Source organism: Epinephelus moara, chromosome 15 (assembly GCF_006386435.1).
Source record: "Epinephelus moara isolate mb chromosome 15, YSFRI_EMoa_1.0, whole genome shotgun sequence".
Classification (NCBI taxonomy): domain Eukaryota; kingdom Metazoa; phylum Chordata; class Actinopteri; order Perciformes; family Serranidae; genus Epinephelus; species Epinephelus moara.
In genome coordinates, this window is record NC_065520.1 from 7479388 (window position 1) to 7505667 (window position 26280).

The following is a 26280-nucleotide window of genomic DNA, read 5'->3' on the forward strand; positions in this document are numbered from 1 at the left end:
GGCCATGAGAGACTCTACTAAAGAATCCTTTAGCAGGTTTTTTTTTTAAAAAGTATGGCAATGCGAGGTAAGTTGGTTATCTTAAGCTGCACCTACATGAGACATTTGAACAAGCAGGCCTCCAGGAAATGGGAAGAAGGGCAGTTTATCTAATATTACAGAATGCATCTTTACAGAGCAGCTTTCTAACATATAAAAACAAATAAGACAGCTTTAGTGTCTTCTGACAAGATGTAAACTGAGATGATGCACAGAGGTGAGCTTCACTGCAGAATGCTATCAGCAATTTCACAGGCAGGAAGCTGTGAAATGTATCTATTTAATTCATTTCTCTGAGGGTTTCAGAGTTTCTCTCTATAAGCCACAACACACACAGAGAAAAACACACTCATACACAGCGATTTTCCAGTCAAGGATCTTGCTAATTGTCGTTTCCAGACAGATTTTACATGACTTTAAGCAGCAGCATTTAATATGGTGTCTAGTGTGTATCCTTTAAATCAGAATTAAACAGATTCAGATGCTCTCGTTGCCTCCAAATACATATTTTTTTCGGATTAGATGACTCATGACTAAATCCAAAGATTTCACGCGGATTTCATGCTTTTGTTGTACAACCAAAATGAACATGTCAACCACGATAAAATCTTACCCTAAGGTGGTTGTATTTTCTTCATTTTTTTAGCAAATTACAACAAATAGAAGTTGGTAAAGGTAAAGAAGAGAAGCTAATTAGTTTGTGTCAATGAGGAGAAAAACATTCCTGTGCTTGACTATCCAACGCAACACCTCACAAAAAAAATATATTCTCATTATAGTATATAATGTACTTTCTTGCAAAAAATCAAGAAAAGCTCTGATGTAGGGTTGTGACCCTAGTTTGTTAGGTTACCAGGAGACACTATCTCTGGAAGAAAAATTATGTTTAGACAAATGCATGCTGAAAAGAAGATAAGGAAAAGAAATCCATGCAATAGAAACAAAGGAAGCCCTACCAGTAAAATGTGTGCTGTACAGTACGTATAACAACCTCACTTTACAACAAATTTTCAAACACAAGCATTTTCTAAATGTCACAAAGTGACAGTCTCTGTGTGATTTGATTTTGTAGTTACTCACAGAGACAAATATAAAACTGTTCTGTTTCCACCCTGTCACTCGTCTTTCTATCCCAATTATTCCCACAAGTTGTTTTTGGGCTCTTTAGTATAGAGACAAAGAAATTGTCAGTAACAACAGCACTGGAAGTTGCTGTCACTGATGGCTTATCGCAGGAAACAGTTACATTTCAGGTTGTAAGCTGCAATCCAGCCCAGATGCTAGAAGAAAATGTTGGCATTGTGCATTTCTGTAAACCTCAGATATATTACATTTGTACACTTCATATTTATCACATCAACACTTCTAAAGTGACAGTAAATGAGCTGACTTTGATTTTGGACGTCGACAAGACAGCTGTCAAGCAGCAGACTCAGGCCAACAAACAACAACACAGGTTGTTTTTTAGTGACCTGTTTCTGCTTTTCCAGCAGCTTTTATGCCATTAAATGTGGATGTTTTCCAGCCACCTGCCAATGCTTTTCCAGCATCTTTTATGCCATTGAATGTGGATGGGGTTTTTTTTTGGCCAACCATCTACGCTTTCCCAGCAGCTTTTATGCTTAACTGGGTGGTTTATAGCCAACCTTCACCGCATTTTCAGAAGCGTTTGTGCTGTCGAACGTGGTTATCTTCAGCTAAAACATACTCTTTTCCTAACCATAATTAAGTGTTTTTTGTGCCTAAACATAGTCACACATTAACCACACCACTATTACAAAAAAAGTGTCCATATATCAGCTACATCATAATGTACAAATGTAATATGTCTGTGGTTTGCAGAAAAGAACAACGTCAGCATTTTTTCTGGAGATTAGGTTGTGCCACGGTGAATAACAGAAGGCTGACAGAAGTGTTATTTGACATATGAACTTCAGACTGAAGTCAATTAACCCAGGTTTATTTTTGGAATAGTTTTAGGTATTTTGAGTCAAGATTCATTATTTATTGACACTTAAAAATCATTCCTGTTAGCATGCGGACCTCTTGTTGTGCATGTTTACTTCAAATGAAAACCCAAAACACTGCATGCAGTGCATCCTAAATTAGCATTTAGATTCAAAGTTGTTACAAGTTTTGAGGTAATGCCAGCAGCCTGTATCACTCAACAGTGTGTGCTAAAGTGTTGACATAGATCACCAGAGCAAATGATCAACTGCGGACACACGGATGAGACTGCTGCATTCTTCACGAGGTAAGCTGCCCGACAGAATAACTTGACCAAAACTTTGCATTTTTTTTAAAGTTGAAGCCACCCTGAGCGACGAGTAAGATTTGATTCTGACAGATGTGTGTATCTTAATATGTTTTTACATGCTGTGTGATCAGACAGTGTGTGTGTGACAGAGCTTAGCTGTAAATGCAAGCAAAATGGAATTTGGGAAGATGTTGATTTTTTCCTTGCGGTAAGATTCAAACCCCAAGACAGTGAACACAAAAGCTATAATATTAGTGTAGTTTAGTTTAATTTCACCCTGGTGGCTCACTCCTACTTTGGACTGTACCTTCCCCCTGATGGTAATCAAACCCTCCAGTGCACCATCCCCTGGAATACTCTGTATGTGTGTGTGTTTTTGCAGCTCCAGGAACCTTTTGTTTAAACATATTTTTGTGAAGCAGGTTGTTTCACACACAGTTAACAATGTCTTTCCCTCTCAGTTCCCACGTATATTTTTCACTTAGACTTGTGTGATACTGTGAAATATTACAGAGATGGAAGATGTAATGCAAATGTAATTTAAGTGCCTAACTCGTGGCATATGCAAACAAGTATGCAAGCAAACTGTTCTGTGTCATTCTTATTGACAAAGTGTTGGATTTAATCAGCTAGGCTCCACTTTAAAAAGCATGAACCATGACAAACAGACTCTCCCAGTGTAAAAATCAAGTCAACAACTTCACAAACCTTCCTACTGATTGTGGAGTTTACATAAATTGAAGCGACCTAGTATCACGGAAAGAAGAGCAGAAACAATTTAGAAACAGAGCTGCTCAAAGATGCATGATTTTGAACTATTTTCCACAGCAGTTTGCCAAAAACACAGTCAGCAGTGATCCAGTGAAAATTAGTTCTAACAGCTGCCATTCAGAAAACCCTTAAAAAAGCACACTCACCTTTTCAACTAACTTCATCCAATGACCTTCAAATCTACAGTACATCGCACGTTATGAACAAGCAACCAATTCTGCCTCACTGCTCTCCAGTAGTTTACACTAGTTTTGACTTGGGAAAGGATCACTCAGCTGTTGTAGCTGTGTGAAAGCTCCTAATTTTCACAGCTTGATTCAGACTCGACACAAAAGAAAGAAACAATTCATTAGGGATGCCAGAGGGCTAGCAGTCAAAGAAGAGCATATTAAAGGTAGTGAATAAAATAATGGCTGTATCTTCATTCAGCTTCATTTTTAGGAACCATGAGAAGCCTTGGCCCAGCCTGTTCTCATACACTGTACGTATACCAATGAAAAGCAATGCACCAGAATATGTATATAACCCAAGTAATTATGAGCCAGTAATTCATATATAACTCATGTAATCTGGAAGGTAGTGATAACGTGACCAGAAGTAAAGAAGGAATTAGTATTAAGAGCAAAGTCTGCATAAGGAGGCAGTATGGAGTGGTAGAAAGGTCAAACAAACATAGGTCTTTCCCCCAGGAGACTGGCAATAGTGTCTCATGTAAAACTAAGGTACATTGTCACAATGTTTGTATTCCTGTAACGCCCGCCAATGTAATAATGTCCACAAACGTAATTAACCACAAACGTAATAAAAATCTGCAGCATTTAATGTAATAAACCCACAAATGAAATACATATTCCACAAACGTGATAGCCGCTGCCTACTACAAACGTAACACGCGATTTCCCACAAATGTAATAATTATTACGTTTGCAGGGATTTATTATGTTTGTGGGGAAGTGAAAATCTTTATTGTAATAACTTCCCACAAATGTAATAATACAATGAATAATGGTCATTGTGGTTGTTGTTTGTTTGTTTGCCTATACACCTACTAATACTACTGACTGTGGGTGCTATCACACAACGGATCCCCCCGGATGCCATATATTTGCATATTTCTTGATTCTGGAATTTTTAATGAGGGAAAAGGACTTTAACAAGATAGGGGCCTACTTTCACTTTTTGTGTGTGAAAAACTATATCAGTCACACTATTATTCAAAGAAAAGTATTTATAGGCTAAACCTTGAAACATGTCTAGAAGGAGTCTTTAATGATTGCATTTTGTTATTTATTTAGCTAGGCTACATCACAAATTGATAACGGGCGGGCGGGGGATCCGATGTGTGATAGCGGAGCGGAGAGTCAGCAGCTGGATTTTGCACCCACGGTCAGTAGTATTAGTAGGGTATAGGCAAACAAACAAACAACAACCACAATGACCATTATTCATTGTATTATTACATTTGTGGGAAGTTATTACAATAAAGATTTTCACTTCCCCACAAACGTAATAAATCCCTGCAAACGTAATAGTTATTACATTTGTGGGAAATCGTGTTATGTTTGTAGTAGGCAGCAGCTATCATGTTTGTGGAAAATTTATTACATTTGTGGGTTTATTACATTAAATGCTGCAGATTTTTATTATGTTTGTGGTTTATTACGTTTGTGGACATTATTACATTGGCAGGCGTTACAATTCCTAAACCTAACCTACATAGCTTTACTTGCCTAAACCTAACCTATGTAACTGTACTTGCCTTAACCTAACCTATGTAACTGTACTTGCTCTAAAATAACCTACGTAACTTCACATAAAGTACATAATGTAACGATAATTAGTGGGGCACTAATTTGTTAGGTATCATACAAACCGTTGTATGTGCATTTCCATTAGGTATATGAACTGCTGTATGAGGATACATGCATGGTCATACCTCTCTTTCTCTCACTGTCTTGCACATGCAATCTTTGGATCTACTGAATCCATGTTGATATGAAATAGCAGTCACAGGTTAATCTCTAGTATAATTCTATATAAATCTCACTGATAAACAGTAGAGTTCAACTTTCATTTCTCTCCTTTTATCCATATACCCTCAGCCCCTCTCTTTTCTCTCAAACGTTCTCATTCTTTTTCTCCGTCTGGAAAAACACATGTTTACAAAGTTAAAACGTCAAGTTTTTGTAAATGTCAACAACTTAGATATAGGGTGTTATTAAGTTACCTTTAGCTGTGTTTATAATTGGATTTTTGGACAGAGCCAGGGTAGCTGTTTCCAGTCTTTATGGTTAGATAACTAGCAGCTAGCCTTAGCTATATACAAGGGTGGTAGCTAGGCAAGCCAAATGATATTTTTTATAATCTACCACCTTTACTTATCATTAACCATGATCATGTTTCAAACTCTTTTTGTTTTATTTTTGCAGATTCTTGAAGTGAATAGTGGTCAGTGATTTGCTGAAAAAGTAGAAATTGGAGTATCACGCTATCAAATATCTCCATCTCAAAGAAATGTCACCATCTGAAATCCACCAAGATATGCTCAATACTTTACATGACAATGCCCCTTCATATGCCACAGTCAAACGCTGGATACAAGAACTCGAGCATGGCAGAGAGAGTGAGAAACCTGAAGAGTTCTTTTCCACTGGGATAAAGACACTTCAGCACCGCTGAAGTGTGTTGCCCTTGAGGGGGATTATGTTGAAAAATAAAAGCACTGAAAAATCTGTATCTTGTTGTACATATACACATACACATATGTGATAGTGGTTCTTTCCAGATTCACAGTGTTTGCAAAGCTAGTTAAATGCTCCCATACCCCTCGGATGTAATGTCAGTCTTTCATGTCAGTAAGTGGATGAACACACTCAAACATTTCATTGATTTACTAATAAATCTTGACAAATGTCCCTTTTCTTTGGAACAAAACCGGAGCAAAGCAACACTGACCAACACTTCAATCTGTAGTCCTTTTTTCCACCTCTGAAAGGCTTAAATGTAACACAGATGATGTCCAAACATTGGCAATGTAGTACAAACACATCACTAAATGTGAATGCTACAGAGTAATGACCCACAACAACCATCAGGCTGGGTACTGTGTAATTATCAGTAATGCAATGTGGGGAGTTATTCAACAAAATTAAGCCTGTATCATCAGCATAACAATGCATCTTGGAATACTGATACAAGGAAATTATGTCTTCCTCACCGCTGTCTGTGCTCTTAATCCTTTTATCTCATCTCACCTCTCCTGTTCTATTCCTTTTGGTTCTTCAGCTTCTTTGTCCTCTCCTGCTCCCTCTTCTCCCCTCTCCTATCAAAATTATTCTGCAGTTTTTGAGGACCTGAGCAAACAGTGACAGCCAGGGTGTGAAATTAACACCAGGCACTGGACGAGTGCTGCCTTCACCTCCATCTGTCACCCTTTCCCTCCATTCCTGGCTCCCTAATGTGAGTTTATTTGTCCAATCTGTCCTTATGGAAAAAAGCACCTAAATGACCAATACCAATCAATTAAACTTTATTCAAAGAGTTTCTTCACCGCTTTGTACCACAGAGATTGTTGTTAGCTTGCCAACCCCTGGCAACGAGCCCATCAATTGTAATTTTGGGGCCTGTACACGTGCAGTGTTTTTTGCACCCTAAAATCCATTGTTTTTAATGTAGAATGTGGCTGAGTGCTGAGATAAACAAAGCTCAACAGCAACACACAACACACGTAATGTGACAAGGAACAACCAGTCACAGCTGGTAGATATCTTCCCTTTCTTCAGTAAATATCAGTCTGTGATAAATATGGAAAAGAAGTCGATCATTTTAGTTTAGGGCTACCCAGAGCTTGTCCCATGGACAATATTTGATTATAAATTTAAAGTGAAAAACAACACCCGGATGAAAACACTCCAAACTTGGCATTTCTGACAAGTAGGATACAATGCTGGTTATTGTCACTTAGCAACCACTGACACAACCTGCCTTAGTGCCCTTAAACGTTGGCACACAGTAGGCACAAAAATAATACTCAGCACCCGATCTCATATTTTCCTGGCAGTCAAGGAATAGATATTTGTCCTAGCCCTGACCCTCCAACAACCTGGATGATGCAAGTAACTGCAGAATTCTCAGAGCTTCACTAAGCTTGTCTGTGAGACACAAGAGGCATCACTTGGTTTTGTTTATGTTGGCCAAATTTTTTATTAAGTCTCAAACCGTGTTGTTATTCTGGGCTACTCCTATAAAGGTGCTATTATATTATTTATACTTTCTTGTATATATTAACAGGTGTTCATTACTCTTCAAAATATATATATTAAATATTTTTTCATATCCTAATTTCAATGTCTGAATATTCTTACGAATCAAATTTCATTACTCTTTGAGAGGGTGCACTTGCATCACTGGGATATTTTATTATTATTATACCAGTGGAATAAAATGGTCTCAAAATGATATTCCTGGGACAATATATTATCAAACGAAAGAAGTTACTGTGGCAGACTTATCTGTGTGTTGAAAGTGGAATGAAAGTGTCAGAAAAGTAAATTACAGGTGACATGTTGCAGTGTATCCTGCACTGGAATGGAATCTGATACTCTTGAATAAAATACCAGCTAGGGTTGGTAAACAACAACAACAGAAAAAGGCTCAGTTTCCTGCCTTGGTGACGGATCCTCATATATTCCTGAAGTGCCTCTTTTTATGGTTTGCTGAGTAGCAAATCACACTAAAATCAGACACGACGCGGCTTCACTGCCAGGCATCTCACCAGCTTTTTTCTCTCCATATTTCTCACGCCTGCCGCTACCATACCTTCCACCTCCTACCATAACTCGTTCGCTCTCCCCTCTTGTCCCTGTCTGAACTTTTGTTTGCCCCTCACTCATTCTCTATTGCTTCTCCACACTCTTTCCTACATCCTTCATCTCCTTTCCTTACTCCTCTCATTTTCTCCTCTCCTATAATCTCACTTTCTTCCATCTGCTGTCTCACTACCTCTTACTCTCCCGAGGCTGGTGTATATGTGTGTGTGTGTGTGTGTGTGTGTGTGTGTGTGTGTGTGTGTGTGTGTGTGTGCGAGAGAAAAAGAGAGAGAGACATAGAGACTCATCTATCTAGGATGGGGTACTCATTATGCTCCGCTGGGTTTGGATGGATGAGGGGATCTCTCTCCTTTCCTCTGCTGCGTATCTCTATCCCCCTCTTTCTATCTCCTTGACTCCCACTGCCAAATTTCCCCCCTCCTACTTTCTCTTAGTTATGGTTAGAGGGGATCTGGCAGGCTGGATGGACAGGATAGGGGGAGGGAAGACAGGAAAGTGGAAGGAAGGAGAGAGGGAGAGAAGAAGGGAAGGCAATGAAAGGCAAGGAAAAGGGAGTAGAAAAGAAGGAAGGGAAGAAAGAGGGTGAAAGGAAAAGGAGAGGAATGAGGAGAGGAAGAAAAGAGAGGAGACAAGAGGAAGGAGAGGAGACCTCTCCAGCCTGTCTGTCCTTTTCCTGGCTTTAATCACCTGCCTTGGATCAGACTTGTTTCAATAGCTTTACTCACACACACACATGCACAAATGAGCACCAGCGTGCACACAAACTGTATGCACACGCACTCACCTAAGTCTCCATCACCATGGCAACAGCACACCTCTAGCACCCTTGTAATCAACTTTGAAATAGGGATAGAAGTGATGTGTCGGCACGCACAAAATACACATACGCCACAAATAAACACAGGCACATAAACACTGAAATGTAATTAGAGTTACATTCAAAACAAGTCCCCACCCACCCTACTGGGGTGGGAGGTGGGGGGTGGACTGAGCAACTGTTTTGCAGGACAACAAAGTGCAGGAGACAACGATCAAGCAACAAAAATGAAAAGAGATAACCAAGAAATCCATATTCATTAAAACAATCCCAAATACAGCATGGAGAATGACAAGGAAAAGGGGAATGTGAAAAATGTGCAACACTCCCCTGCCCCCTTTATCCTAGCTTTACCGAACCCACTCTCCAGAGAGAATGGACGTGGCAGGAATAACCTTTGTGTGTTTGTGTTTGTGCGTCTGAATCACAGCCGTAAAAGGAAATGCCTCAGAAATTGTCCATGACTCTGAGAGACGAACAGAAAACAGCCCCAGATGAAAGGAGGTGGAAGACGCTGCCAGCGGTTAAGAAAAACAACAACAACAAATCCTTCTCTCCTGTTTGTTTTCTTTGGAAAATAGGAGGAGGAAATAAATGAAAACAAAATAGAGGGTGGGAGGAAGACGGAGAGAGGAATTGAAGTAGACAGAATAAAGAGACAGGTAGGTGTTCTCCCTGCTCCCCCACACCATTGTGCATGGATTGTACCCCACAAGATGGACAGTATCTCATAACACACACAGAGACCTGCTTCATTCCATTAAAGGTCCCATACTGTAAAAAGTCAGATTGAAGCAGGTCAAAACGCTCCACCTACAGACATAGGCACACAGTCCGTATTCAGAAACTGTGCCTTTAAACGAGTCGTAAGGACTTCTGTAGAGTTGTGACATCACAGCTATACCACATACAGGTAGAAACTGCCGCTACAGTATCACTACAGTCATTCTGCGGCTGCAATACCAGCACAGAGACACACAGAGCACAGATGTAAAAGACCTGGAAACAGTGACCAATCAGAGCAGACTAGGTTTTTTTGGGGTGGGGGCTAAAAGAGACAAGTGCTAAAACAGAGCGTTTCAGACAGGGTCAGTTTTTTGAACATTAGGAGTTCACTAGAGGGCACACCAGAAAACATAGACAGTAAAGAAATTCAGGATTTGCATGATGTAAATGACAAACATGGCAGATCACAGATCATGGTAGAAAATGTGACAGCAGCGCCATCATAGGTGTTATGTATAAAGCACATCTTGACTTTAGTTTCTTTCTCTCGTTCTGCCAACACTATCCCGACTGTTCATGTGTGTATTACATCTTGCGGACATTGAGGACGTGCACAGCCAATGCTTCAAACAGACGCAGGTGACACAAGGCAGCCATAATGTGCACACACACGTGTAGTTAAAAGTAAGTGTATCTCCAACCTAAGGGTCCATTTTCAAAGCAATGGGCTTCAGCCATTAAAACAAGAGATAGAGACAGAGAGAAAGAGGTTCCAAGAACAAGCTATGCTACAGATTTTGTGTCATGTACTTGTTAGAATTTGAGAAACGTTGAAATAGTATTGAAAATGAAAGAAACCGATCACAGTCCAGTTGGTGCAGACAGGCGATAGAAGGTACAGTAAATGGAGTGGATAATGGAAAGAAAGCAGGAAGCTGTCTTACCTTAGCCAACTGTGAGTTTACCCATTTTGTGAAAGTCTTCTTCTGAACGTCTTCTCTTTCATCTGCCGAAGGAAGAAACACAGACAGTCAGAAAAAAGGTGTGTGTGTTTGTGTGTGTCATGTCAGATGTATGTATGCGAGTCAAAGAGAACATGAAAAGGGCACATTTCCACTTTAATAAATACCAGTACATACAAGACTCCAATCTTCCTGACTGACTGGTTGACAGTCTATCTGAGTTCAGGCTTCTGTCTCTCTCAAACACACACACACACACACACACAACACAAGTGGTGCTTAGCAAGATAAGAGGCTCCTCTAATTTTGCTCAGGGCTAATTGCATCCTCATCATATCAATCAGCGTGCCACTTACAGGCCTTCACCGTCACATCACATGACAAACTGGAGTGAGCCTGCACTGTTTCCACTTGTTGCCCTCACAGAACAACTCCCTCTGTACTATTAAAATATCATTACAGTGATCACATAGTCACTATGGCACTGTTTCCTATTTGCTGCCCATCAATGTAGATGCTTTTGTGCACTGAGGGTGTTTCTGAATGTGTTTTAATTTGGTCAACTGTTTAGTTAAAATAGGTATTATTACTTTGTTTCCAACTTTCATTTTGGAATCAAACCCATTACATTAAGTATTTACTGCACCGCAGAATTATCTAATATGACATTTAAAAGTCAGTTTGTACCAGAAACCCTTACTTTCCTTCAGCCTCAACTGTACTTTGCATGCAAGGGTGAAAGCAGGTTGGTAGTGTCCGCTACTCTGTACCACTAACAGCTTCAGGGAGAGTTTGGTGAAGTCGTAAAGATATTTACAAATTTGAACTTCCCGGATCAATAACTCATTAAGCGAAACGCTGTTAAAACACAAACAAGCCTCTTTTCAACAGTGGTAAGGTAAACAACAAGCTTCAACTTAATCTTCATCAAAACAAGGTGTCCTCCGAGCTGAGCAGGAACGTTGATCTGTGTGTGGCTGTGAGACGAGTGCAGGGACCGTCTACAAAGTGCAACACCCGAAAGAGACAACTTCACTCATAGTAAGTATATTGTCCCAAAGATCACTTCACATATCAGTGGTCTCCTGTTGGTTATACTGCAATACTTATTTTGGGGGGAAAAGTATTAAATTTACTGATATACAGTATAGTTTAAGATTTCAAGCTTCAAGATTTAGTTTAGTTTAGTTTAGTTTAGTTTATTTAGTTTATCAAGGGACAGTGTGCAATAGCATTAATCATTTACAAGAGATGAGGAGGTGGTTGCACCAGATTTAGCAATAACTGCTAATTTCCATCTAGTCCCAACATATAATTTACAATATACACAGACCACAATCTAAAAAAAACAAAAACAAAGACACCTAAATTACAGATGAACAGAGGACAGCACAGAGACAGTACAGACATACAATTTCCACATTTATTGTTAAAAATTCCCATTAAAAATACAACCATATTCTCAAATATTCAATAACCTCACTCTTAGAAAATTGTTTTTATGTGCCAAATGTTCTGAAAATTCAAAGACTTCTAAACTGTTCAGCTGTTGTTAATGAAATTGGTTGTGCTTTACTGTTTAATTAAAACAAAGCAAATTATGATTTTAAAGTTTTCACAAATTAATTCACAGATTCATTCACAAATGTATTAAGTTGCGCCATTTAGAGAAGAGTTATGTGACATTCGGAGCATTAACATAGCAGCAAATTGGTGTTTGCTGTGTAAAGATAATGCAGAGTAATGGAGTCACAAAGTCACACTACTGTACCTCTGTGTGTATTGTAATCTGAGCTCTGAGCTCTGTGGTTTGTTGTGTGTGTATCCTACTGGCTCGCTAACTGCTGCCATTCTGCACCATGCTCATTTGGAAGGTACCGCTAATATCGGGACAGCAGTGTTGCAGAAGCATAGTGCCAACCCTCCAGATCACCCCCGAGTAACACTGTTAGCTCTGTCAGCACTGTTGCAACATTTCTTTCTTGATACAATCCTCCAGCTAATTATCAGTTACTTCACCATGATTGTTAGAGACCAAAATGAAACTAACCCTTGCATCGTCTTGACGTAACTTAGTCTTGTTTATTGGCAGTTGGTATTTGGCACACTCTGCTTTACACAGAAAATTCACACAGCAAAACATTAGTCTGCCATCAGTGAGAAAATACTTTCCGAGTTTTTGGTTAGCTTTCTAACAGTCCACTGTCACTGCTCTCTGAAATGTCAACTTTCTCAGGTGCCGAGAAAAACAGCTCTGCTTTTACAACGTGACGGCATTTTCAAGTTTCATGGGCTTTCAAAGGGATTTAAAAGGAGGTTGCACAATTTTTACAAGCAACTAAAAAGCACATAATCTTCCCAGGAAGTTAAAATTTGAACATTTGGAGGCTTTAAGATGATGATACTGAAACATTTGTCCTAACTTAAAATGATAAAGGCCCCAATAAAACATATATATGATACAGGGAACAGGTTTACTGAGATACTGAATGATGATTTTCAAGGCAGGATTGTGTCTCTAAAATCTACATAAGGTGTTCCACAGATGCCTATATGGCAGGGACATTATCCTCCACTATGGAGGTTTTTTTCCTCTGTAGCGGAGCAGTGTGGTGCGGCCTGTGACATGCATTACAATGCAAATGCCGACATGATGACTTATAATAATATCTCTCCCCCTCCTCTCTCATTTGACTGGAAATGGGGTCACTTCCCATTACTATGGATAATAAATTACACCGTCATCCTGAAACAGAACATCAGGTTAAATATTATACCAGCCCAGCTAACAGTACTCGATCAGTGTGTGTGTGTGTGTGTGTATGTGTGTGTGTGTGTGTATATGTGTGTGCGCATGAGTGTTGACACCACCCAGGCATTGACTAATGGAGCTGATAATGAAAGTTCTCCCTTAATTAAAAGGTCCCGCGTTGAGCAGTGCACTGTGGTGAGACGCCGGACACACACGCAGGTATACACACAAACACTCGAGTGTGCAGGCACATATATCCGATGTGAGATAATGGCACGCCGAGCGGTGAAGCATGAATGAAATAGAAGCATGTAGCAAACAATCTCATCTAAAGCAGGTAATCCATCCACATCAATGTACAGTGTGTGTGTGTGTGTGTATGTGTATGTGTGTATGTATGTGTCTGTATTCCCATGCAATGCAATGTTCTTCTGCAAGTGTGAGTTGAATGACTATTTTCGGATGGTGTGTGTGTGTGTGTGTGTGTGTGTGTGTGTGTGTGCCTGAGAAATCCACAGTTCCTTTTATAGCCAAAGTGTTTTAAGATATTTTATGTGTGGTGTGTGTCATGACAACAAAACTAAAAGAAACAAAATGTTTTCGTCTTGCATCATAAACCTTAGTTCAGGCCTAACTTACAAAAGGCCTGCTTTAAATTAGAGAATCTATTTGTCCTATAGTACTTAACATCCATAGAGAGTGTGTCAGACAGACTCTCTTCAACCTCAGCATTAACAAAATAAAAATACTAGAAAAGTGCACTCAGAGTGCAGATCTCTGCCAGGTGGCTGCCTGAGCTGATCATGGCCATTCGAGACAAATCTTGTAATTCCAGCAGATGCGGCGCAGCGTATTTCAGAAGCATCCCAGATGTGTTCCATAAGCTAATAAAAATACATGTCTCATCTATTTTTTACGCAGCCAGGGCACACTGCACAGAGCAGATCAAGTCCTGCTATCAGACATTGTATGTGAAATAAAAGATAGGATGTCATTGTGAGGATGAATGTATTTTTCATCACTAAAACACAGCCACTAATCTTTCATCTATATCATTCATTACTGGACTTTTAACAGTATTAACCTTGCCTGTAGGCTACAGCATAACAAAGAAGGAAATAACAACAATATACACAACTAGAACATACAAGGAAACAAATAATTTAACTAATAAGCCTACTTTCTTACTTGACTTTCTCACTGGAACAAATATCAAGGTGCGAAGCAATGGTAACCGGAATGCTGTGCGCCTGCGCTCGGTGGAATTGTCCCTCCCAGCTTCCTTACTATCAAGAGGGCGGTGACGATTAGAAAAAAATAAATAAATAAATCAGTTGACTTATTCACCTCGTATCATGCCCAAGTTTAGTGGATCAGTTATGGAATTAATCTGCAAGGTTCAAAATGAGACCAAACTTTGCTATGGAGGTCACTTTTTCAGCCACAACGAAGGCCAAAATATTGCCTGCAACAGCTGGTAAAGCTTGTTGTTTTAGTGGAGACGATTTCCTGAAAACTTGTGGCTTATGAGGAGTAAGTAGTCAGTGACTGTATAAAACAGCCAATAAAACAGGTTATTTAACAATAATGAATCACCGCAACCACTGGAGGTTCTTGAGCATACAGTCAAACGTGTGCACAAAATATCAGGCTGATAGGTCCAATAGTTTGTGAGATCATGATGATGATGTTGTCTTAATGGACAGCTGTCATTCCCTTAGCCAACATTTGGATTTACAGACACTTTTCAGACTAAGAATACTTAAACTGGCCTGACTCCTGATCATTTGAGCTCATGTTTAGGATGTAACAGTACAGTCTTATTTCAGTTTTCATCATATGGTGATATGATGATTGCATTGGGTTTAAGTAGCCTAGTAATTGATGTCCCTGTATATACAATTATTCCACAGATGTGTGAGCAGATTAACTGTGGGGTCATAAAATGAGAGTCAGTCAGCCATTTCGCTTAATGATATGATGACAAGTCAGTATCAGGTGTATAGTGTAGCATCAGCAGTGGATTTCTTTAGTTGTAAAATGCACTGGATGTCAATGCAACAGAGTTTTAACAATACACTGGACATTGTGGAATTAATTACACAAACAGGTTATTTGTCTTTGTGTATAAATGTAAAGGATTGACAGTTTTCCTGCATCAGTACGTGGATGTTTTCTACTGTACATTAACATGTCCTTGTGTGTTTGACAGACTGTGTGTTAATTTGCATATATGTGTGTGTGTGTGCTGTCAGGCAAAATGAGCCAGTGTGTGAAGAACCAGCGGGGAGGGCAGGAAGCCGTCACAGACTGACAGAGAGAGAGGCACAATCAATAGTCCATTTAAACTGTTGTTCTGCGATTGAAACCTTCGGCATCCTCACAAACACTGATACACTCATGATGAGGCATGCACACAGCCACATGCATCTCATTAAAGAGGCTGCAACATTAAGAGCTTAATCTCGGTTCCAGAGAGGCGTCAGAAAGAAGAGTAAGAGAGGAAATCAAGTGGAGAGGTAACACGAAGGAAAGAAGGAAATGAAATCGCAGGAGGATGAAACAGGCCTGAAACAAAAAGGAGGAGGAAAGACTGTAAGGAGAGGGGAAATGAAGAGAGAAAATGTGGAGAAGACAGCATGAGAAAAGGAGAGAAGGCCTGATAGGGCAGAGAGAGGAAAGTTAAAACGGATAAAGAGAGAGCAAGGACAGAAAGCTGGAGGACACAAAGTGAAAGACTGAAAAGGAGACGGAGGATCAGTCTCAAACAGGTCTCCATGACCACAGGCAAAACTAAAAAAATATCTATGTGACTGCAAAGAATCATTTTGCCAAACTGGAAAACAGCCTTTAAACATGCAGTGTTTCAACTATCATGCAGCCTGTGCTGTAACTAGAGCTAACTAGATTTGGAGAAAACTTTGAGGAACACATGTACAATCTTCTGAGGATAAAGTATCCACCAGTTCTTTGACTAAGATTAAAGTGTCACAGTTTGTGTTGGCAGAATTTGGGCGACAACAGGATACAATGCAAACCAGTCTGTAAATATAGGCCCGCTGTGCATTTAATATTGCATGCAGAATCAATCCCCCACTTGATCAAAAGATAGTTTCGCTAAATGTGCTCCCACATTTCCGAGAAAATCCGCTGAGTTCATGTCGAGCGGTGTATCTCAGCCCTGCCTTCCTTTCATGTTTACATCACAAAGTGAACGCTTCAAAAGCACAGAACGACTTCAACACTGTTTCAATATGAGTGCGCCTTCCCTATGAACTAGCTGGGAAAATAACATAATATGTCTAATAATATATCGTAACAAGGAAAGGACAAAGAAGAAAAACATGTGTTTATGAATGCATCCAGTAGGGCAGGGAAAAACTAACTGTAGCCTGCTCCTCGTCTGTGCTTGAGGCAAGAGGCTTGAGGCTATATTAGCCACGACAAGCATAACACAACAGAATCTGAAGACTGAACTGTCAGTCCTCGAGTTGCATTGCGGGTAATGCAGGTTTTGACAAGGAAGAAGAATGTGTGGAATAAAATAGACGACATCTCTCGTTCTACTTTTAGATTTTACTGTCCATCATTAGTCCAACAATGCTATAGTAGTAAGGGAGAATGGGGGTTGGTTGTCACTCTTTTTACTTTCATTTTAATCCCTCAAAAACTATCATTAATAGATTGCTTCAAATGTGTAACAGTAGCCTGGAGTGACAGGTAGATAAGGACTGTCAAATACGTCTTGTATACTTACTACAACCATCCCCATCATGGGGGATGATTTCAAGATGCTTCTAAAAGTCCATATCTTTTGAACAGAATAAGCTTAAGGAGAGTAAGGTCACTCGATTCCTGACACTTAAGGCTTCCATTAAGCATTGAAAAGTAATCTGTTAAGAATATTTACTTGGTCTAACCTTTAGTAAATATGATACAAAAAGGTTTTTGCAACATATGCCGCTTAAATAGTGCCTGCTTGTACGATACTCACTGGGCTTTCAACAAACTCCAACGTGAGTTCATCTGCGTTATTAGACGTATCAGAGCAACGGACCTAGTATTAAGAGCGTGAATGTCCCCTTAAATGGTGGTGGATTGGCCCCACAAGCGCAGGACTTTTACTCAGGAAACCGGTGTTTGTGTCCTGTGTGTGACTAAAAATCAACTTTGACTTATTTTGTCAGTCGTTAATCATGTGAGTGACTGACTAATGTCAACCACGATCTTTTTTTCAACCCTAACCAACTAGTTTTGTTGCCTAAACATACGTGCCGACCACCTGCATCAAGATACAAAGCAAAAGACTGCCCCTAGTGCCACTATAATAATGCCAGGGGCTTCTGCTGGTTGGAAAACAGACATTTGAAGTTGTTATATTGGGCTTTAGAAGACTGTGATGGCCATTTTTCACTATTTTTGATGCTTTATAGACCAAATGATTTATGATGTCCATCCTTACATCTCACTCTGTAAGATGCTCTCAGATGCTTTGTGAAAATATCTTAAAACAAACTCTTAGTTTCACCATTCTGGAGTATTTCTTGTGGTAATACAGAATACTTATCATATATAGCTCTGGGTGGTTTCTTATTGAAGAGATAACAGGATCTGAAGTGATAGTGAGTTAAAGAGTTAAAGGGAATGAGAGACTTTTCGAGCAGGTCTCTACCCTGCTGACTGAATGATGGTGAGTGCCTGGGACAGCTCCAGGATCAGCACTCTGGACACCAACTGTGGCAGCGCACTGGCCTAACAGTAGATAAAACTGATCCATCAGAGCTGAAACATTTAGTCCATTAATTGATTTCAGGACTCAACTTCAGTTCTCCTGTTTGTTTTAAAAGCTCTGCACAGTCTCCCTCTGAGTAACTGTACACCAAGAAACTCAATCTCCCCACAGTCGTGTTTGTTTCTGAGGTTTTCTCATAGGCTTCCAGCCATCCTATAGTGCAGTCAAGAACTAAGTGTAGCAGCCCTGAGATAATGGAATAATTTCCACAATATGATGAGTTGAATTCATTTGTCAATTTCCATTTTTTTGATCCGACAGTCATTTAGTAATGTAAGTGTATGGAGTGAGTATTTTGTAATTTAAGTGCACAAATGACTTTTGTGTCAAAGAGATTTATCAAAACATTTCTCCACACACCTACTGGGCTTCATGTTTTTCAGAACAAAACTCTTCAATTGATCTCCAAATATACTGTTCTTTGTTCCCTCGAGAAAACAATTGAACACCTCCCACTGCGAAGGAAGCTGTGCTGGCAACACAACTTGCAGTTAACTAGACGGTCAGACAGCAGGAGACAGGCGTCCGGACCTGCGGCACACCTAACGTCTGCCAAACCTCAGCACTTGACAAACAAGTGACGAAAGAAAGGAAACGGAAGTGCAGAGATGCTGCTGCCCCCATCAAAGCAGCTGTCCAGCTAATAGAGTCTGGTGAAACTAGGTGGGAGTTTGATCCAACAAGGGGTGTGCTTTCAACCCATCAGTTTCTCAGCTAATGATGGCGAGAGAAACTGGAAGGTTGTTTTGATCCATCATGGGAGCCAGCTGGAGCCCGTCAACAGCGAAACTACAGAGGCCCAGGAAACAATTGTAAAAACAAAGACAAGGAGGAGAAAAATCTGAGCTCTAACCTTGTAAGTACAAGCTCTAAGTACAGAGCTGATAGTCATGAAATATGGATTTTTGTCCAAACATAAAAAACTGTGTGATACACAGTGGTGGGTAGAGTGGTCAAAATGTGGACTCAAGAAATGTATCATCAGTTCGGAATAACAAGTAGAAGTAAAAGCAGTTATTAAAGGAAGTGCAGAAAAGGCAGGCTATGTACATTTATAGGTCATAAATTTTAAATATATCCAAAACATTCCCAATGCAAGATAGAATATGAGGTCAAGAGATTTTTAAATAAAATAAAAAAGACAAGTGGGAAACTTGAGAGAGAAATCAATTCATTGAGGCTAATTGGTCTGTTTGCCTGTTAGCTGTGGTAGATTAGCAAGAGCTGCTAGCACTGTTTGCCTGCCATATTCTGTCAGGCTTTAAATCTGTTTTAAATATTGTTTTACACCTAACACACTACAAAAAAGAATATTCAATTAAATAAAATAGTACAAAAAATACAAAGTGTGAATGTCAGACAAAGTGATGATATGATGTTAGCCTGTTAGAGAGGCTAAAATTTATGCTAGCCCTATAAACCAGATTGAAACACAGGTTCTAATATTATATATCCTCTGGAAAAATTGTTTAATTAAATAAACTAAGTAAATTGTAAAAACTTCCACCAGTATAAGAGGGCAACGGTACAATAACTTTCGGGACAAACGCCTCGCTAAAGTTAAATGATAGTGCTAAGTACAAACATGTTCATAAAATAGCTAATATAATAACAACATTATCTTTGAATATATTCAAAACATTATTCATGTGAGAAAAAAAATGTGACAAAGAGTAAAACTTGGATGTTTTGTAGACGGCAAACCAGATATCATATCAGTAAACAAGAGCAGGACAGTAAAATTAGGTGAGACCAGCAGAGAATACCAGCAAGGTAACAGTAGACAGCATTAGCATTTAAAGTTAAAATATTAAATTTTGAGTAATTACATAAAATAATTACACAAAATATGTTTTATTTTATGCCATTCTTTGTAAACATTATGGCATCAGCATGGCACATGCATGTTTCATTTTACCGTCCTGCCATTCAGTCGGATTGTTCATTTGTTTTCCCCATGCTGTCCAGGTGTTGTTCATGTGCCATCTACCGTCTGCCTGATTCCATGTGAACGCAGCATTAGTGGCATCTAGTGGTGACGTTGCAGATTGCAACCAACTGAAACTTCTTCTACGTGCCTAGCACGGAGCACAACTACGATGGCTGACTTTTGGCTCTTTTTCTAGAGCTGTTGTTTAATTTGTCTGTCCTGGGCAACTGGGTAAATACCATGGCAGTCTCTGTGGAAAAGGACCCCCTCCATATCTAGATATAAACGGATCATTCTAAGGTAAGAAAAACACAAGAGTTCTTATTTTCAGGTAATAATATGCATATTATATACCATTTCTACCAATAGATGCCCCATAGTCCTACACACTGGTCCCTTAAAACTGCACATAAATAAAACTGCACATAAAATCTTCCCTGCTACATGTTGCCTGAAAAAAAAAAAGTTCAGAACAAATAAAGTGATTAAAGTTTGAACACTTCAGCAGCACTGGCATCGTTTTTGTCTTCCCTAATGGCTTTTGCTTTCAAAATGGAAAAGGACAAAGAGAGCACTCTCCAGAGGAAGCAAATACAAATCCATAAATACATTTTTAACTTGAGTCATTACATTCCATTTACATTTTAGGCATTTAGCAGACGCTCATGTGGAGGATGGCTTACCAAAGTGCAACAGTAAAATAAGCTTAAGGTCTTGGCTCATAAAAATTGCAAATGGGGGGGAAAAAAAGACAAGACAAAAGACAAAAAGCATCCAATGAAATGATTATGTAATATTAAAATATTAAATCTCAAGATAAAGCAGGGACACAGCAGAAGTAATATTCTCCTAAATAATTTTGATCTTGGACAAAAAGAAGGCTGTTAGCCTTGAGAAGTATTTCACAAAAGCTGTGGAGGGGTGCTGGGTGTCTCACACCACTGCCATGGACACCAGTGGTGGTTTCTCAGCTGTGCAGACAATAGACGTGAGAGGAACTACTGTTTGAGCCATCGCAGCAACACATTTAAAGCTTTCATGTTGAACTCCAGCAGGCATTGAAGAAATGAGGTCCCCGGAGAGGACACACTGCCTATAGTAGTGTTTCAGATAGTACAGTTTGTAATGGAGCCCTGAAACTATTAAAGCATGGCCTAGTTATTGTCTGGTCTGTCACTGTGTCTGTTCACCTGTCGGCTAAAATAAATCTGCAGCTCTGGAAGAATGTAACACAGCCTTGCTACGGCACAAAACAGTGCTGCTCAAGAAACTGTCAATGCCATGTCCTGAACTTTTCAAAATGCTAACTATGGAACTACAGATGGATTATTGAACAGGCCAACCGCACACAGGCCCAGGGGCGCAAAGTGTCAGGGGCCTCCCTGGGGTTCACCTGCAAAATGTCACTAAATAAACACATACCAGCCAGGAAGAGATACAAAATAACTGCAAAAAAACAATGAAATGACCACCAAGAAAAACTGTCTTTGCTGAGAACATATACATTTCCCCATTTGCAATGGTAAATGGACTGCACTTGTATAGTGCGTTTCTAATCTGTGGATCACTCAAATCGCTTTTAACACGACATGTAACATTCACCCTTTCACACACAGGTGGCCAAGGCTACTATACATGGCGCATCCTGCTACTAAGTAACCATTTACACACACTCATGGAACATTTGGGGAGCGATTTGGGGTTCAGTATCTTGCCCGAGGATACTTTGACATATGGACTGGAGGACGTGGGGATTGGACTGCTGATCTTCCGTGCACAAGCTCTTACACAGTCTCAGTTCTCTTGTACTATGAACCAATGTTTAATTCGCCATATAACTGGTCCACCAACCAGCACTTATTTTAGTTAGAAATCTCCATTTTTTTTAAACAGTGTGCTTCTCATTCCCACCATCTCCTCCCACTACAACAGCGGGGCTAACCAACAAAGACTGTTTGCGAGTTTATCTTTATTGATGCAGAACTGATTAGAATACTGCTAACATGTCACACCTTTTATCTTGTGTTTCTCGAGTTATGTGTTTTTGTGGATATGTAAGGAATTGTTAATATATCATATTTCTTAAAGGGAGTCTGACGTAATATTTTCAAGGAACACGATGGGAAATAATTTTAAAAGGGATCTAATTGTAGTCTTGCAAATAGTGTCTGACTACAAACTCAGATTGTCTTTAGATGTGAGAGGGTGTCAGACTCTTTTCAAAGTCTTTTCAAGGTCTTCTAGTGTTTGGCAGGCATTTTTTGCTACAACTATCTGATCATTGTTGAAGTTAAAGTTGTGTTACACTGAAAATTAAACTACAAATCTCCATATATTAGTGTCCATTTCTCTAACAGTTAACGTAATCCTCTTCTGCTATGCTAATGTATTTGACATCACACTAGGAGTGATGCCTCTGTATCTCTTAGGCTCAAAGGCTGCCGTGATGCACCTGATTTATTTAATCTTACAGCTATAAATCTTTGTAAGTATAAGAAGTCATCCTGTGGTATTTTATATTCAAGCATACCGTTATTAAATCTTCTCCATCATGTATGTAATACGCTGTAACTCATGTTTATGGCTCAGCTGCTAGCAGGCGAACCTTTCTATAGCACTACTGTATTCTCAGCGGAAGAGCCAAGATCACATTCAAATGAAATGATAATTAACTGAGACTGATGTTAAATGTCATTTATATGTCACATATCTGCCTGGAGATTATGCAGGATCTGTACTTATCATCCTAAAATGTATTTCTAATAGACTGGCACTCTGTGTGATAGATGGATAAACTCCGGGCAACTCCATCACAGAGGCCAACCTCAACAGTCGTGTCACCTGTCCTAATGGAGCTCAGTAAAAATGTAAGCAAAGAAGCCCCAAGAGTGCAAACAAGTGATCCGTCTCCGTTGTCAGCGTGGCCCAGCGTAACAGCCATGTTTGTCGCTGTTTTGGCACAGGCTGCCTAGCAACGGTCACGGCCATTAGCCACGGAAGGAATCTGAGACCAAATCCAATCAGATCAGGTCATTACTGAGAGATGAGACAGAGAGGAAGTGATGGAGAGAAAGGGAGACAGAGAGGAAGATAGCCCGTGGAGAAAGGGATAGCCCGTGGAGAAAGGGCGGAGCTGGGAGCAGATGAAGAGAAGAAGGAAGGAGAGAGAGGGAGAAACAAAATGACCAAAAAAAGGGAGAGAAAGAGGGAACCAGGAAGTGACAGCAGGAGAGAGGGAGATGATTGGAAAGTGAGAGGCATGGATGACAAGCTTATGTCAGCCTCAATGTCAATTAGCACCATACACACTTAGGCAAGCACACACATTCTTACACACTCAAACTAACGTCAGCCTCAGTTTTTGTTAGTGCCATACACACTGTTATGTTCATCTAGTACTGGTGGTGCACACAAAGGCACACACTTTCACACACATCATTCTGCCGGAATGTGGGGTGTACAGTGTGTTTGTGTGTTAAATTTTAAAATACGGCTGCCACAGATGTACTCCAGCCCTTTCTCCTCAGCTAGAGAGGCACAGATGGGCCGGACCACTGCTATAATGCTGTGTGCATGTGTGTGTTAGTCAGTGTGTGTGTGTGCCTGCAGCTGTCCAGGAAAAATACATTTACAAGCACCAAAATGTAGAGCTGATACCCATCATCTGCAGCCAGAGAACAGAAGAAAAACAAACTGTGGAAGGGATGAGCTGACAGAAATGTACTGCGCTTCAGAGAGGGGAAACTCTTTCCACTCTCCTCTCTATTTTTTTTAAAAAACATGTCCACCAGCTGCCAATACGCCACATTGTTTTTATCTCGGAAATCTAGAACATACACACTTGCCAGAGTGTAGTTCATCTTCTTAGGTGGGAAAAAAATATATGTCAGGAATGTGTAGAGTAACTAAAACACAAATTACCACAATGCAAGTTAATTTATTCTCATTTTACCACACAGGGTTGCACAAAAATTGCAGTTCTAGCCGCTTTATGCCACACAAGGGGAAAAAAAAGCTGCTCTGTAGTCTGGTGGCACCACAGCAGATACTTCTGTATCACCTGCCTGACGACAGGAGGGTGAACAGGCTGTGGATGAGGTGAGTGTGGTCTTTTAGTATCCTTCAGACTCTGTAGACACCTCACCTCACCAATAGTAGGGTTTCCATCCGAATGTTGCGCAAATTTTAACAGATTTTTCATAAAATTGGCAAAAGACAATGCAATTTTATATATTTTTTCCATCCACTAATGTTATACAGATATTGAGAGTTGATGACATAAAGAAAACAATGGATGGCTTATAACAGAGAGCACACTGGACACTGGAAATAGAGTTTTATACAAATGAAGCTTTGCATTAGCTCATGCAGGTCACAGGAATCCTACGCCCCAGTTGACAGCCAGCTGATTGGATCATTGCTTCTAATCAGTCACAAACCAATCACAGCCCATTCTCACAACTACTCACTCATCGCTGCTACCCCAATGCTGCTACACACAAAACTTTTTTTTTCTGTAGATGGGTACCAATGATGTTTTGGGCGGTTTTTATCACCTGCTGCACCTGATGCATTCTATCGCTCCTCTGTAACAGGTAACAGGAACTTGGCAGGGGAATTTTGAATTCTTACATTCACTTGCTCCACTGATGTGATTGTCTTTATCTCCTTTTTTCTAAAATCAACAATCAGCTCCTTGGTTTTGCTGACCTTGAGTAGTAGGTTGTTCTCTGCGCACCACTCAGCATGACTCTTGATTTCCTCTTGATATGAATTCTCATCGTTGTTTGTAATCCGTACGATCAAGCTGTCATTACTGCTGTGTTAAATGACTTGTAAAGGCAAATGTGGCACATTCGCATCTATTTGTTTATATAAAAAAGTTCACTTTTTGAGGGCTTTTGCCAAGAAATCTTTCCATCAGATTCCTTAGACCATTACCCATGGCAAGAAAAAAAGGTTTCAGGGACATTAAGGACCACAGAGACCAACACAGTATGAACAAACTTGCAGAGACGCCCACCACCATCTTCCCACAGGCAACAGACAGTAAAGCCAGTAGAGGTGACACGCAATCACAGTCAATAAAAACACGGTGCACGGATTCAGGCGTGGTATAAAGTTAATAGCTCTCCCTCACGTTTTGATCTGATTTGATGATGATGATGATCTTGGTTTTAATGAGGAAAGACAAAGAAAAAGAGAATGAATAAGATGGAAAAAGAAGGGAGGACGAATAGAGGACAAAGAAATTGGGGAAGGGGTGGACAGACAGTGAAGAGATATGGCTGAAAAAGGGAGAAAAAGAGGGAGACAAAAAGAAGTGATGAAGAAAGAAAGGTAGAGTAATAAATGAGTGTGACACAGGAAAAATAAAAAAATAAAGGGGATGTGTGTCAGAGAGGGATGAGTAAGGACTACTACATCCACACCCCCACTGATGGAAACATATGGCCCTGTGTGAGTGTGTGAGCAAACGCTACAGAGAATGTGGGAGAAGGTACAATCTCTAACTGTGGGACACACAAAGAGGTGCGTGACAAAGTGAGTGTGTGTGTGTGTGACCTGCAGCCAAACAGTTAAGGCAGAAAAATATGACTTCAGAGCAGAAATATTTGATTCTTCTGCTATTTCTGTAGAAATGTTGATGTCAACAAATTGAACCCCCCTCAAACACCCAGACACACATGCACACATACACACAAAAAAAGGAATCCAAAGCTGCTGATAGACAAAAGCAACTGAAACCATTACACCTGCTAAAGCAGCACAAGGCTAACTGCCACCTGGCCCTTTCTCTCTGGATCTCTCCAGTCGTTCCCCCTCAGTTCATATCAATTGTTCCCTCACACATTGGATCCACATGTACACACCAGTGGCCACAAACAGCTTTGAATTCCCCGCAGAACAATTCAACTGAGCAAAACCGAACATATTAGCTACACACACTCATTTCTGCTCCTGTTTATTCATCAAAGTTTGGAGTAAACAGACGAACTTTAGAGTAAACAGTGAGAGCCACACTGAATCTCAAATCAATTTATTGTAGGGACGAGTTTATTTATACAGTACATTTCATATATCTCGCCATTAAAAATGCATTAAAAATTGAAAAAGATGTCAAGCTTTGGGGACCCTGTGTGTTAAAGGGATAGTGCACCCAAAAATGAAAATTCAGCCATTATCTACCCCCCCCATATGCCGACGGAGGCCCTGGTGAAGTTTTAGAGTCCTCACATCCCTTGCGGAGACCGGCGGGGGGAGCAGCTAGCACACCTAATGGCTGACGGCGCCCCAGACTAATGTCCAAGAACACAAAATTGAATCCACAAAGTATCTCCATACTGCTCATCTGTAGTGATCCAAGTGTGCTGCAGCCCGACATAAAAAGTTGTTTCGAAAAAC

At 40.0% G+C, this 26280-nt stretch overlaps 1 protein-coding gene across 4 annotated transcripts in view; it reads right to left on the reverse strand.

The window, feature by feature from the left end:
- dmd (dystrophin) overlaps window positions 1-26280 on the reverse strand; it is a 353683-nt gene that overhangs the window by 223120 nt on the left and 104283 nt on the right. For all 4 annotated transcript variants that reach the window (XM_050063154.1, XM_050063152.1, XM_050063151.1 and 1 more), the window contains exon 2: window positions 10384-10445. In XM_050063154.1, coding sequence (XP_049919111.1) covers window positions 10384-10445 — 62 coding nt within the window. The remainder of the gene's footprint in view (window positions 1-10383; window positions 10446-26280) is intronic.